Source organism: Terrapene carolina, unplaced genomic scaffold (genome assembly GCF_002925995.2).
Source record: "Terrapene carolina triunguis isolate 2854851 unplaced genomic scaffold, T_m_triunguis-2.0 Scaffold110, whole genome shotgun sequence".
NCBI lineage: Eukaryota > Metazoa > Chordata > Testudines > Emydidae > Terrapene > Terrapene triunguis.
The window spans coordinates 3,575,959-3,590,479 of NW_020664461.1; the positions used below are offsets into that span (position 1 = coordinate 3,575,959).

A 14,521-nucleotide genomic window follows, 5' to 3' on the forward strand; every position below is an offset into this window, starting at 1 on the left:
CTAGCAGCTTCCATTCAAGAATCCCCCAACGCTAAAGGAATTATCTGGCCAGCTGTCTGCCACCTCCAGGCACCCGGTTAGCTCAGCACCCAATTAATCCTCCCACCGGCTGGGGGAGAGAGGTCAGCGCCGTTATTCCCCTATGGCCGGGGAAACTGAGGCACATAGCGGGGCAGGGCTGTATCCCAGCGAGTGTTTGCGTGCGGTGAAGGCTCTTGCTTATTCCAGCTGGAACGACTGCGCCCGGCGCCCCTGCCTGGCTGGAGCAATGAGGGCTAGGCTGGCATCTCCTCGGGTACGATGCCCCCCTTCTCGATCTCCATTGCAGTCCCAGGGCACGACCCTAAAGCTGGGGGGGCGTGGTGCCCCCCTTGGGGCCGAAGGGGAGATAGTCCAGGCACCTCGGGGAGCGAGCGTAGAACTGGCTGGGCGTCGCTGGTGGGAGACGGGCACCTCGGGGAGGGGGTTATGCTGGGAGGGCCAAGGCACCAGCTGGCGAAGGGGCTCGGGGCTCAGCCTCCCCTGAGCTGGGTTCAGGGAACGAGCGCAGAGCTCCTGGGACAAGGGGGAGCTGTGCCAGGCGGGCAGACCTCAGGAAAGGTGCCCCAGGAGGCCAGGCTGAGCATGTTGGAAGGGGGGGGCAGCCCCATTGGTCAGGGGCCCAGACTGGAAACCCTGGGAGAGGGGGGTGCAGCCCAGGGGAAGGGCTGGGGGCGGATTCCCAGGCTGCTGTGGGCCATGCAATCCCATCAGCCCTTTGCGCTTGGCAGGGGGAGCCCTGGCCAGCCCAGGGATGGGACAGCTGGGGCAGAAGGGGCTGTGGGGCCCCCTTGCAGAGCCACCTAGCAGCACCCCAGCTCCCACATCCAGCCCGAGGCAGGGGGCGATGGAACCGGCTGCGCCGCTGCCCCGGCTGCTATGCCAGGCTCCGCAGAGCTGCCACTTGGATCATCTCTGCCAGGGGGCTGGGCTCCTGTGTCGGGCAGGGGTAAGATGGCCACGGGTCTCCCCCAGCCCAGGCAGTGCCCTACCCGCGGGGGCAGCCTCCCCGAGGGAGCAGGGCGGGTGTGTTGCCAGGGCTTGCTGGATTCCCTGCCATGAGAATTGGGCATGGTAATGCCAGCCCAGTGCGCCAGCTTCAGCCCGTGCCTGAGCGCGAGGTGGCACCGCTCCTGGCTGAGGCTGGCTAGCAGCCCCCAGCCAGGCCCCCCTGCCCCACATCAGACTCTGCATCAGGAAACAAGGAGCTTTAATTGGGTGCCCAGGCCAGCCAGGCCGAGACCCCCACGCCCAGACAGCAGAGCCGCCGGCCCGTGCCCCTGCTCTGCCGCTCCCTGGGCCGGCACCGCGCAGTCCTCTCGCCGGCGGGGTCCCGGGCGGGCTCAGTCGGGCGTGCGGAGGTGGCGGGAGTGCGTGTGCACAGCTTCCACGAAAGCGCCCACGTGCTCAGGGCTCATGTCGGGGTACAGCCCGTGGCCCAGGTTGGCGATGTAGCGCTGGGTCCCGAACCCCTCGAGCATCCTCTTCACCAGCTCCCCGATCTTCTCCTGCCAACCCAGGACACCCGCCGTGAGCCCGGTGCCCAGGGTGCTCACCCACTGGCAGCCCAGGGCCCTGGTCCCCTCGCCAAGGCTCTGTGTGTGGCACCTGCAGGCGTGCTCACGGTGCAGCCTGGGAACGGGGTGGGGAGAGAGAATCCAGCTGCCTTCCCCGGCCAGTCGCTACGGCCATGGCGGGAGGCGCCAGACACGTGGGCAGAGGCGCACCCTTCTCTTGGACTCAGCCCCAGAAGCCCGGGTGACTCTCACTCCCCTTCCCCAAGCGCCTGGGAGTTGGGCACCGGCTCCATTGTGCATCTGGGGAAACTGAGGCAGAGGACATGCTTTGCCCCAAAGGGAGATGGTGACGGTGCTGGGATTCGAACCCAGGGTTGCCAGCTCCTGGCCGGCCTCCCCCTTACCTTGGGTGCATACAGGGCGCAGGGATCCAGGTTCCCTTGGAGGGTAACGCGGTGGCCCGTCCGCTCTCTGGAATGGAAAGAAAGCAGGTAAGTCGCTGCGCCTGGCTCAGAGATAGCGCCACTTCCCTGCCCACCCCACGCCCCAGCCCAGGCCTGTCTGTGCCCCGGGCCGGTCCCTGCTGGGCCACAGGCCTTCCAAAGCTCCAGCTCCATCCCCGGTGGCAGGGCTCATAGATCGGGTCCTAGCGCCCAGGGCTGGCACAACACGCCCCTCCAGCTACCTGACGTGCCTGGCACGGGCCCTTCTCAGGGAGCTCGGGGGCAGCTGGGACGCAGCCCCTGGGGGGAAATGCCTCTCCTCTCCCTGCTCCAGCCCAGCTCCCCTGAGCCGGGGCGACGGGCCCCCGCGTGTGCCGGCAAAGGGAGGGGCCGAGGCTCCTGGGGCCGGGCAGGCCCATGGAGTCACCAGGCGGTGGCAGAGCCAGGGTCCCCTCGGAGTGGATGGAGGGCGGGACGGTGTCCCAGCCCCCCGGGCGGGGTGGGGGGGGAGGAGGAGTGACTCTAGGGCCTCGGCGTCACGCCCAGGACAGCTGGACTGCAGGATTGAGGGCACCAGATGCTCCCCAGCTGGCAGCCTGGCCCCGGGAAGCAAGGAGCTGCCGTCCGGCTCCCAGCCCGTTGCCGACCCCCTGGCTGACTTACCGAGCCGCCTGGGGCTGGATGGTCCAATCCAGGCCGATCACCTCGTAGCCAGCCTGGGCCAGCTCCTCCAGCGCGTAGTGCGCGTCCTTGGCGAAGACGATCTGCGAGGGGGAGAGATGTGGGCGAGGGGCTCAGCCACCGGGCGGCACCAGCCTCTGCCGTGAGCCGCGGGGAGCGAGACGCGGCACCAGCCTCTGCCCATGAGCGGCGGTGGCAAATCGGGAACTCCCCCTCCCTACGCCATCCTGGGGCCTGTGACCCAGAATCCCTTCCGCACGTTCACCACAGCCCGGGGGGGGGGAGGGGGGGCTGTCATTCCCCTGGGGAAACTGAGGCACACCAGGGAAACAGCCAGCGCTGTCTCCAGGGCCTTCCCCTCTGGCTGGGCCGGCCCATGCCAGCTCAGCACTCTGCCTTTGGCCGCGGCGGCTTCTTCCTCCGGCACGTGTCGTCAGGCTGGTGCTAACAGCCGGGGCAGGGTGGCTGTGGGGCCGGTGGGGCTAGTGAACGGGGCGCGTGTCCCGGAGCCCCGGGTTACGGCACACGCAGTGTCCTGCTGGCCCGCTCAGAGGGGCGCCCTGCTGGGATGTAAAAGCTCCCGCAGGCCGGAGCAGACGGCTGCTGTCCCTGGTCCAGGTCCCTGCTGCCTCCTGGCCGGACTTTACGGGCAGGAGCGGAGCCCTTTGGCCTTTCCCCCTCCCGCTCCCTGAGCCTCCCGGGGACCAGGCTCCTCGCAGACACCTGCCCTCAGACAGTGGGGCCGCCCCCCCAGGCACTCTCAGCAGCAGGGGGCGGCTGCGGGAAGCTGTCAGGCATCTCCCCAGCACACTGGCCCCAGTGGGCCTGGGAGTCAGTCAGCCTGCTTACCGAGCGGCGGGCCCCTTCCCCTTGGGGCCGGGGACGTGCTGGCGGGCACGCAGGTTGCTGGATCTCAGCCAGACGGGCTGGGACAGGCTTGGCTCCTGCCGGTGCCCAGCGCCGCAGTGGGGCGCCTGGGGGGCTCAGGAGGCCGGGGGCAGCTCCCCTGGCAGTAGCGGGCTGGGCACTCGCTGCCTTGCCGTCAGGCTGCCCTGCGGAGGGGGGCCCCGTCTGCAGCGGGCCAGGGAGGAGACCTAGGTGGGCTCTGGCCCCTCACCCACACGCTGCTGCCCCACTAGGCGCATGGGGGGGGGGGTCTGGGTTTAACCCCTTCCTGTGTAGCCTGCAGCACCAGCCGAGACGCAGTGCTCCGGGGCCGGGCAGTCCTGGCCCTCCTCTCCGGGGGGGAAAGCAGCAGCAGCCCCCACCACCACCGAGGAGCCTCCCGGGCTGGGAGCGCTTGCTGAGCGTAGACCAGCTGCCCGACGCTGGGGAACCTGCTCCGGGGACCCACCTGGCAGAGGGCGCTCAGGGACAGAGCTCTGGCTGGCTCGCCCCAGCAAGGGGTGGGGCCAAAGGGAAGCCCCTCCCACTTGCCTCAGTCACATTCAGTGGCGAGCTGGGGGCGAGGCTGGCCCCAGAGCAGCGCCCCTGAAACCCGCTCAATGGCAGCGCCCAGGCGGGCCCAGCGCCCTCCTTACCATCGGCACCGGGGGCAGCGCTTCTGCCTGCAGCTTGTTCTTCACGTGCTTGGCAATGGCCCGGATGTAGGGCAGGGCAAACTCCCGGAACTGCTCGGGGCCCAGGTGCCCGGCGTGGGACTCAAACAGCTGGAGAGCCTTCCGGAGCCAACGGGACAGCGGGTTAGAGCCCCCCGCTCCCAGCGCCCCCAGCCCCGAATGGGGCCCCAGTCTCCAGCCCAGAATGGGTCCCCCAGTCCCCAGCACCCCCAGCCCAGAATGGGCCCCCCATCTCCCAGTCCAGAATGGGGCCCCATCCCCCAGCACCCCCAGCCCAGAATGGGGCCCCATCCCCCAGTCCCCAGCCCAGAATGGGCCCCCATCTCCCAGTCCCACCGGTCTAAACCCCTAGTGGATACATAGCAGTAAGCCCTGCCCCCCCGGCTGTGCATTTCCGGGTGAGGAGTGCCACAAGGTACCGTGAACCTCAGTAACCCACTGCCACGCCCCGTTGGCAGGTCTCTTTCCACGAGGCTGCCCGAGGGCCCCCCAGCTCTCCCCACCCCCCCCCGGACAAGGCACACCTGAGCGCCGGCTGCCACCTGGCCCACCAGGTACTCCACGATGACGTCCCGCAGCAGCTGCAGCAGGCGGTGGCTGGCCTCGGGGTGCCGGTACAGCCAGCGCTTGGCCTTGGCCATGGTGTTGGAGCCGCCACCTTCAATCATGTAGGACATGAGGGTCCACTGGGTGAGGAAGGCGAGTCGGCCGGGCATGAAAAGTGAGTAAGAGAGCAGGTCCCGCCCGGGCCCCCCAACACCCCGGGGGCTCACGGACCCGCCGGGGGCCTGGCTGGGGCTCTCCCTCCCCACCACAGCCAGTCGCCCCTCGCACGAGGGCTGGCCCGAGACGGAGGAAGCACCATCTGGGCTGGATCTGCCTCTGAGCCAACGCCCCCCGCGCTAAAGGCAGGGTCATTTCCAGTCCCTCAGGGACCAGTCAGCCCCTTGTGCTCCCCGCCTGCCCAGGCAGGCTGATCAGCAGCTGCAGCCCTGGGGGGTTCCTCCAGCACGACGCCCCGAGGGGGGGGAGTGAGGCAGCTGGAGCCCAGTGGGGCTGCGTGCCTGGCTTCCCATGCCCCAGAGAGGAGGGCTGGAGTGGTTCTTACCGGCGCCCCGGAGAAGCCGATCAGGGGCACTTTGCCCTCCAGGCTGTGCCGGGTCAGCGTGATGGCCTGGAAGACGTAGCCCAGCTCCTCCGACACGTCCACCTTCTGCCGCAGCTTCAGCAGGTCCTCCACCTCCTTGAGGGGCTCTGGGAAAGTGGGCCCTTTGCCGGGCACCATCACCACCTCCATGCCCAGCGCCTTGGGGGAGAACACAGGACGGGTGAAGGAGCGGGCGCTCACCAGCCCCCAAGGGGATCCGGCCCCCCAGCCCGGGGGCAGCAATGCAGACCTTCGCCTCCCTTACCTGGGGCACCACCAAGATGTCAGAGAAGATGATGGCAGCATCCAGAGGAAATCGCCTCAGCGGCTGCAGGGAACAGAGTCAGAGTCAGCGCCAGACGCACACAGAGCTCCGAGGCTTTTCGGCTAGACGGGACCATCGTGATCGTCTAGTCTGACCTGCTGCACATTGCAGGCCACAGAATCTCCCCCCCCCCACCCCTGATCTCTGGCTGAGTTACTGACGTCCTCAAAACAGGGGTTAAAGACTTCAAGTTACAGAGAATCCACTATTTACACTGGTTTAAACCTGCAAGTGACCCCATGCTGCAGAGGAAGGCGAAAACCCCCCAGGGTCTCTGCCAATCTGACCTGGGGGAAAATTCCTTCCCGACCCCAAATATGGTGATCAGTTAGACCCTGAGCATATGGGCAAGACCCAGCAGCCAGACACCTGGGAAAGAATTCTCTGTAGTGTAACAGAGCCCTCCCCATCGAGTGTCCCATCACCAGCCATTGGAGATATTTGCTGCTAGCAGTTGCAGATCGGTGACATGCCATTGTAGGAAGTGTCATCATACCATCCCCTCCATAAACTTATCAAGCTCAATCTTGAAGCCAGTTAGGTTCCCCCCCCCCCCACTGCTCCCCTTGAAAGGCTGTTCCAGAACTTCACTCCTTTGATGGTTAAAAAACCTTCATCTCAGTTCAAGTCTAAACTTGTTGATGGCCAGTTTATAGCCACTGGTTCTTGTGTCCACATTGGTACTAACTTAAATAACTCCTCTCCCTCGCTGGTATTTATCCCTCTGATGTATTCAGAGAGAGCGATCAGATCTCCCCTCAGCCTGCATTTGGTTAGGTTAAACAAGCCAAGCTCACTGAGTCTCCTCTCAAGGTAGGTTTTTTCCTTGGATCATCCTAGTAGCCCTGCTCTGCACCTGTTCCGGTTTGAATTCATCTTTCTTACACGTGGGAGACCAGAACTGCACACAGTATTCCAGGTGAGGTCTCACCTGTGCCTTGTATAATGGTACTAACACTGCCCTGTCTCTACTGAAAACACCTCCTCTGATGCACCCAGGACTGCATTAGGCTTTTCAAGTGTGAATGACCTTGTGATGCATGGCTAGAAAGGGTTAAACATCCTGCAAAATAAATAACCCTCCAAAGACATGTGGGGAGATAATGTTTGTGTGTTTGTGTATTTACATATGTCTGAGTAGGGTCGAGGATGTAATCAGCAGTCCCTGTCTCTGCTGTATTCTGATATCATGTAAATGAACTGTAAACCCAGGGTATCTCGGTATTCATCTCTCTTTGAAATGTACCGTGAATGGGGGAGGAACAAGCAAATGGCCTTATGTTAATTCTAAGTACCGGTGATGCACCTCCTTCAAAGTCATCCTGATCACCTTCTGTTCCCCAAGGGAATCCCAACTCCTCAACAAGGACATGAAATTGTATAAAAGATCCTGAGTCCTGATTCTGTCATCTCAGACCTGTTTAGGCTTCATCAGGGGAAGTTTGAGTCGCTAGACTGAGGTCCCAGTTCTGCTGGGACATCCTGAATATGAGATTGGGACGTTGGACCATAAACTAGGAACTATTTCTAAAGGATCTCTTTGCAACTACGAAGCTCCCCCTCTCTGCTGTGAATCCGCACCTCAATGGACTGAACTCATGGCTGTCTGAATATTGAGCTTTTAACCAGCCTCTCTCTCTCTCTTGTTCTTTAATACACTGTAGTGTAGTTAATAAGAATTGGCTGTAGCGTGTATTTGGGTAAGATCTGAAACGTGCGTTAACCTGGGAGGTGATGTGTCCGATCCTTTGGGATTGGTCGAACCTTTTCTTTTACATGATGAAATAAGATTTACAGAAATTGTCATCGTATTTGACGTGAGTACTGGACGGAGGCCCGAGGCTGGATCACTTTAAGGGAACTGTGTTGTTTGGACGTCTGAGTGACCAGTGAGGTCATAAAGAAGCTGTTTTGTGCTGGTTTGATGAATCTAAGTATTGGAATATCCACCAGCTCCATAGGGATTATCCGCCCCCTTCTTTGCAGTTCACCCTAATTGAGTGACCACAGCTGGCCCCCACTAGGACCCCGGTCATAGACCAATACACCCAGGTCTTTCTCCTCCTGTCATTTCCAACCGATCCATCCCCAGCTTATAGCAAAAATTCTTCTGGTCAGTCCCTAAGTGCCGGACCTTGCACTTCGCACTATTAAATTGCATCCTGTTTCTATGACTCCAGTTTACAAGGTCGTCCAGATCTTGCCCGGTCCAGCAGGCCCCGGGTTGCTGTCGGCCTGGCCCTGGCCCAGATGAGCTCACAGGCTAAGGAAGGGCACACGTGGGCTCTCCATCAGGGCTGGGGCTGCAGCCTGGCAGGAGGGTGGGGGTCTGGTCCTTAGCCCCCCAAGCTGTCACCCGTGGGTCTCAGCCTGGGGTGAGTGGAAGGAGCCTGGGCAGGACGACAGCGCCTCTCTCTGGTGGGCTGGGGGGGGGCACCCAATCAGTACTGCGACAGCCCCCAGGGGGAGCTCTCAGGGCTTCTGCGGCAGTGAAGGAAAGCCCTTCCTGGGGAGAACATCAGCCCAGGCGCTGGGCAGCCACTCACCTGCAGGGTCAGTTCGCAGCACATCTTCGGGCTTCGGCAGGTGGCGAAGAAGTCCTGGGCAGCTCGGGTCTCCCGGAACTCTGCAAACAGATCAGCTGGGTGACGCCCCGGGGAGGGCATCCCTGAGCCCCACCATGCCAGGAGGGCAAAGGGGGACCTGGCAAAGAGGTCCCAGCAGCACCCTCAGCTACCCTGGCCTCCGCCCATCGCTCTAAGCTGAGTCTCTTCCTCCATCTGCCTCCCTGCTCCTGGAGCGATGCCCAGCTAGAGCCAGCCAGGAGAGTGGGGGGCAGGCACCCCCACTCCAACTAGGAGACGAGCCCTGCCTGGACCCTGGGCCTTGGCCACTCACCTGGGAGGTATCGGCCGGCCTGCCTCATGCACCAGACCGGGGTGTACTCCGTCTCTTCCCCTCTCGCCGCTCGAAGGAACGTGTCATTCTTCAACGCAGGGAAGTCTTGGGGCCTAAAGCAAGGGGGGAAGTGGGGGCAGGCAGTGAGCAGACCCAGCATCACTGAGAGCAAAGATCGCTGCCCCCAGAGAGCTGCAGAGCCCAGCTACTCCCACCCCAGGGGCAAAGGGAGATCACAGGAGCTGGCCCTCCGACACGCTGGAGTCTGAGGCATTAGCTGCACGGGACCATGCTCTGCATCGGGGCTGCGAACTGGTGCGTTTGTTCATCTCTGCCTCCGTGCCTCGGTTTCCCCACCAGTAAAATGGGACTATTTGCTGTAACAAGACGATCTGCCCCTTTAAGGCCCAGGGAGCAGCCCAGCAGGCAGGTGCTGGGAATCAGCAGCCCGTGTGTGTGAGTGTATGTGTATAAGCATTGAGGTATTTGCTAATAGTTACAGATTAATAATAAATGTGGCATCTTTGCCTTGACCCCTAAAACGATCCTGTATAAGTTTGTGGAACAACACCCTAGCTGACCAGCCGCTGTGATGGGGGCTGAGTCCCAGCTGGGGCTTATAAAGGAGGGATCCGGCCCCTGGAGCTGCAGCAGGCGGTTGGGAGGGGATGAGCCAGGCTTGTGCCCCCCAGGCAGAGAAAGGCGCTGCTGGCGGCTCTGCAGTCTAGGTGAGGAACAGGCCTATTGCCTTCTCCTTGTCCCACGGTTCCTCTTCCTGGGTGGAGATTAAAGAGAGGCTGAGGCCAGCCCGGCAAGCAGGTCCCGCAGCCCGCACGTGCCTTCTGCCGGGGGGCAGCAGAGATTTACTCAGCGCTTTGGGAACACGCAGCCGCCAAGTGTAACGTGCCAGCAGCCCAGGGCAGGGTCCCCTCCTCACACTGAATTACTCCCCTGGGGGGGGTTTTGTGCAGCCCCCAGCCTGGCTCTTCCTTTCCAGGGGGCTGTCAGCCCACAGCCAGGAGGAGGCTGACACAGCCCACTCTGCACCCAGGGCAGGTTTGCCATCTGCTCCCTGCTCACGCCAGCCCAAGCTCCAGGGGAGAGACCGAGTCCCTGACCCACAGGAGAGTCCGAGCCCTGGCTGCTGGCCCAGAGCCGGCTGCTGGCCCTGCTTCTCCAGGCTGCTAGGGGCTAGGCAGCAGCACCTCGCTGGGACAACGGCTTCCTTGAGGGAGAGGAGCCCTCTGCGCTCCAGGGTTCGGGCAGGTCCCTCCCCACTGGCTAATGGCTGGGATGGCAGCAGAGAGGCGGCTAACACCCTCCAACACGTTAAGGGGAGTGGTCCTGGCCGGGGCGTGGCAGGAAAGGTAACTGGGCCGGGATGGTCAGTGACGTAGTATCTGGCTTGTGTCTACTCAGGCACGACAGCGGGCAAGGATTTAGCAGTCCCTGCGTCTCACCCCCTCGATTCCCAGCTCCCCACCTGCTCTACAGCTAGCCAGCGAGGAGCGTGCCAGGAATGGTGTTACGGGACGAGGAGGAAGTGAGGGCAGAGTGATGGAGACCTGCCTGGATCTCCTGGGTTCCAGTCCCATGCCTCACCCTCACGACTCCCTGGCTCACTGCAATACCTGCTGCAAAGCCATGAAGTCCCAGGCACACAGTGACTGCGGAAGCAGGCAAGTACGCTCTGCACCAGCTCACCCGGGCCCTGATACTCCCCACATCTCACTGCCCTACACATGGCCTATAAGAGCCTGGCAGGACTCAGGTTTAAGGTGTTGGCCACAGCACAGCTCTCTCCCCACAGGCTGCTGTCGCTGGTTTTCCTCCCAGGCCAGGAGGAGAACTGTGTGTGGCTTCCCTCTGATCCATTAAAGAGCCCCAAGGGCTGGTGGCTGCGGTGGGAATCTGCTGCCTTCTCTGGAGGCATTAAGCTGCTCTTAGGGGGTGGTTACAGATCATCCCGGATGAAACGTTTTAACTGACAGAGCGCGGTTCTGTTTTAGCTGTACATTGCGCAGGACAAAGCCAGCAGGAGGTGGGAGCGGGGCTGCTGAGGGCACCTTCCTGTTCTCCCAGCTCCGCCTGCCCATCCATCACTTGCACAGACAATGTGCGGTCAGGGAGCACCACAAAGAGACAGCGCTGATTACGTTATCAGTGGCAGACAGCAGAGGCAGCAGCTGCTCTGGGGAGATTCTGGGGACGGTGGGCTCGGGGGCGTCTCTGATGTGGACTTAACTCCCACTCCGCTGGCGGTAAGTCTGTATCTCCGCTGTGCAGGCCTGGGAGTTGGTTCGGCCTAGGACGGTAGGGCTGTAATCCCCTACAGTCTGGGGAACGGAACAGAAGGGAAGCATTTTCTATTGCCAGCTGGCCAGCTTCCAAAGACTGGCAGAAGGGGCAGACCTTAGCTCGGCGTCTCATCACATGGGCTGAAGGCCCCTATATGCTACAGCTACCGGACCCAACCACACTCCGTACGAACTAGGCGGGAAGCAAGGCGGGGGCCGGCCATGTGGAAACTGGGCCCCCTGACTAGGTTGCACATGGAGTGAAGATAGGATCGCGCAAACCCGGTCCATGCAGCAGCATGTGGGGACAGACCTGCCATCACAACCTTGTAGTTAAAGTACAGTCCGTGCTGCTTGGGAATCGGGGTTTCTGTGTTGGCTTCAGTTTTATACAGTATATTTTTGAAAAAATACATCAGACACTTATAGGGCACAGTGAGCTGGCCGGGCAAAATCTAGACCGAGAAACTTGACTCCCTAAATCTACAACTGACAGTGGAAGCCTCAGCTCATCCGGGCAGAGTCTCCTATGGGTTTGGGACCAGCTAACACAACTGGGTCCTGTTCCTGACTGCAGGCGCGAAGTGTGACCGTAGTACGCAGAGTAACTTTGCAAGCGTAACTGCCAATTTACAACCTGGTTAACAGAGTCCTGTAACTTCAGCTACTGCACCTGTCCCCGAGTTCCCACTGCCAATAACTTTCTTCAGTCGAAGTGAGTTTTCTCCTCTCTACTGCTGTGTGAAAGGTCTACACAGGCAGGGGAAACTCAGCGCAATTAGCTATACATAAAGTGCTGGCAAATGCAAAACCAAGAGAGATTCTCTAGTCGAGCCAAAGGAACTTCACTGGAACCATATTCCATTGGAAGATACAGTTCTGTCAAAATCAAAACACGTTGCAAAAAACTGGCAATTTTACCAGAATTTTACTTCAGGCGAAAACTGAAGGCAATTCCCCCAATGTTGGCAATGGCACATAGAAACATTGATCGTGTATTATGTATTACAACATGTAACAAAGTTGAAATTTACATTAAATGTTTATCAACCAAAACAATTATTTTTTTCTGGAATTTATTTTCATTCTGACCAAATCTCTCAATTCTTCCCAAAACCGAACTTCCATTCTTCAGCCAGCTCTGTTCTCTAATCTTTCATTAATACTAATCAAGTGTTAGTTGCAACCACATGCTTAACAAAAAGGCCCATGTAACTTTAAATGTGTGGCCCTTTAAAGTTTCAATATTGTCCTAAATGAGGGCAAATCTACACCTAAACCACTGCATCAGCACTGCTGTAGTGCTTTAATGAAGATGCTCTAAGCCGCCAGGAGAGAGCTCGCCTGTTGGTGTAGTTAATCCACCTCCAGGAGAGGCAGTAGCTATACTGGTGGGAGAAGTTCTCCCGCTGATCTAGTGCTGTATACAGCGGGGAATTACGCCAGTATAACTTTCACTCGGGGGTGGATTTTTAGTTATATGGATATAGGACATTAATGTAGACGAGACAGAAAAAGCACAAAGTTGATCGTCTCACTGTAGTGGAGTGTGTTAGTTAAATTAATGCCTTGTTGATGAAGGTGAAGTGACAACTGAGAGGAAGGGGAAGGCTGTCTGTGCTGCAGCCCATGTGAACATAACTTATGTCGCTCAGGGCTGTGAATAAACCACCCACCGAGCGACATAAGTGCTTGTGCACAATGCTATGGCAGTGGGAGAGCTTCATCCGACCACACAGAACATAAGAACGGCCGTACTGGGTCAGACCAAAGGTCCATCCAGCCCAGTATCCTGTCTTCCGACAGTGGCCAGTGCCAGGTGCCCCCGAGGGAGTGAACCTAACAGGCAATGATCAAGTGATCTCTCTCCTGCCATCCATCTCCACCCTCTGACAAACAGAGGCTAGGGACACCATTCCTTACCCATCCTGGCTAATAGCCATTAATGGACTTAACCTCCACGAATGTATCCAGTTCTCTCAACCCCGGCGGGGGCTGTTATGCTCCGGGGAGAGCTCACTGCTGGTGGCCCAGAGGTGCTGCCGCAGCGTAGCTGGACTGTAGGGTGACCAGACAGCAAGTGTGAAAAATCGGGATGGGGGTGGGGGGTAATAGGAGCCTATATAAGAAAAAGCCCCAAATATCGGGACTGTCCCTATAAAATCGGGACATCTGGTCACCCTAGGGGACGGGTCCCGATGTGTCACTGTACAGCGAGACACGGCCTGCGTAAGGCCTTTCGTTCCTCAAACGTTTGTCGCTCAGGGGTGTAAAAACCCCCCCCCGCGCCCCCCCAACAGCCAAAGTCTTAGCCCCAGACAGCACCGGCGGGGGCGCGCTCCGCGGGCGGGGCGCGCTCCTGACACCGAAGCCACCGCCAGTCGCGGGAGGGGGCGATCCAGAGCCCGTGTCCCGTGCGGGGGGGGACCCCGCGGGGACCCGCCCGCTGTGACTCGCTCCCGCAGTCAGCGAAGGAGACGCCACCCCCGGGCCCGGGGAAGCGGGGAGGGGCCGGGCCGGGGGTGACGGGACTTCCCGTGCGGCGGAACCAGCCCCCGGGCTCAGCGCTGCTGGCCCCCCCCCGCCTCGGGCACCCAGTGGCCGGGGGAGCCCGTCAACGGGCGCCTCGCCCTCTGACCTCTGACCCCTGCCCTCTGACCCCGGCCCCGCTACTCACCGCAGCGGGCTGTTCCCGTCCATTCTCCTGCTCCCGCCGCCCGGGCTCTGCTGCGGGCGGCTCCGCTGCCCCCTCCCACCAGCGCGGAGTCACGCCCCCCCGAGGGGCCGACGGGCGCCGCCATCTTGCTCAGGCCACGCCCACATTGGGGGCGGGCTCCTTGCGCTCTACTTCCGGTTTGCGCTGTAGCTGCCCCACCGGGTGCCTGAATGACCCCGCCGCTGGCTGATGGGACGAGGGGTGCCCCTGGCTCTGCCTGCGCGCAAGGCCAACTACCGTAAAGCCAGGTGTAGAGGCGCATTCAGAAAAGGGAAACAGCCCTGGCAGGGGTGATAACTTCCCCTCCCAGTGCGGGGCGGAGAGAAGGGCTGGGGGAGCAGTGAGTGTGTGGGGTCTCAGCCAGGGAGGGGGCACTGAGCCCATAGTGGGGCTGACTGCTTTAGGATTTCCTCCCACCAGGTTGGGGAGGGGGCATTCCCCTCCCTCCCTCCCCGCGCCCCCCAGGGAAGACACCCCCCCCCCGCACAGATAAATCACCCAGTCCAGGAGCTCCTCGTGGGGGGAAGAAACTCGAGAGCTGTTTGGCCAAACATCTGAGCGTTTCCTTTTCCAAACGGAATCTGCCCCCCCCCGCCAGGGGCTCCCCGGGAAGGCAGCCGAGGGGCTCGCCCCCTACTTGGGTGAAGGCTCGGGCTGGTTCGCTGAAACGCTCCCTGGTTCGCCCCAAGTCCTGCCCGAGACCCCCTGAGCTGGGAGTGAAATCCCAACTCGGCAACGCCAGCGGCCCCCCCCCAGCCCGGCCCCCAACTCCCCGGCCCGGCCCCCAGCGCCCCCCCCAACCCAGCCCCCAGCGTCCCCCCAAACCCAGCCCAACCCCCAGCCCCCCCAACTCCCCAGCCCGGCCCCCAACCCCGCCC

At 61.2% G+C, this 14,521-nt stretch overlaps 1 protein-coding gene across 2 annotated transcripts; it reads right to left on the reverse strand.

Moving 5' to 3' along the window:
• Positions 1–1,232: 1,232 nt before the first annotated feature.
• Positions 1,233–14,226, reverse strand: UROD (uroporphyrinogen decarboxylase). 2 transcript variants are annotated; one of them, XM_026651912.2, is made up of 10 exons: positions 14,142–14,226; positions 8,631–8,743; positions 8,279–8,358; positions 5,673–5,735; positions 5,369–5,566; positions 4,785–4,946; positions 4,222–4,359; positions 2,663–2,763; positions 1,961–2,027; positions 1,233–1,547 (listed from the first exon to the last, which is right to left on the reverse strand). In XM_026651912.2, exons 1-10 carry the CDS (start codon positions 14,195–14,197, stop codon positions 1,383–1,385), a joined length of 1,143 nt encoding a protein of 380 aa, XP_026507697.1. In that variant the 5' UTR covers positions 14,198–14,226; the 3' UTR covers positions 1,233–1,382. The 2 variants fall into 2 exon arrangements, with proteins under 2 accessions (XP_026507697.1, XP_026507698.1); XM_026651913.2 differs by lacking the exon at positions 14,142–14,226 and adding an exon at positions 13,605–14,064.
• Between the last annotated feature and the right edge of the window lie 295 nt (positions 14,227–14,521).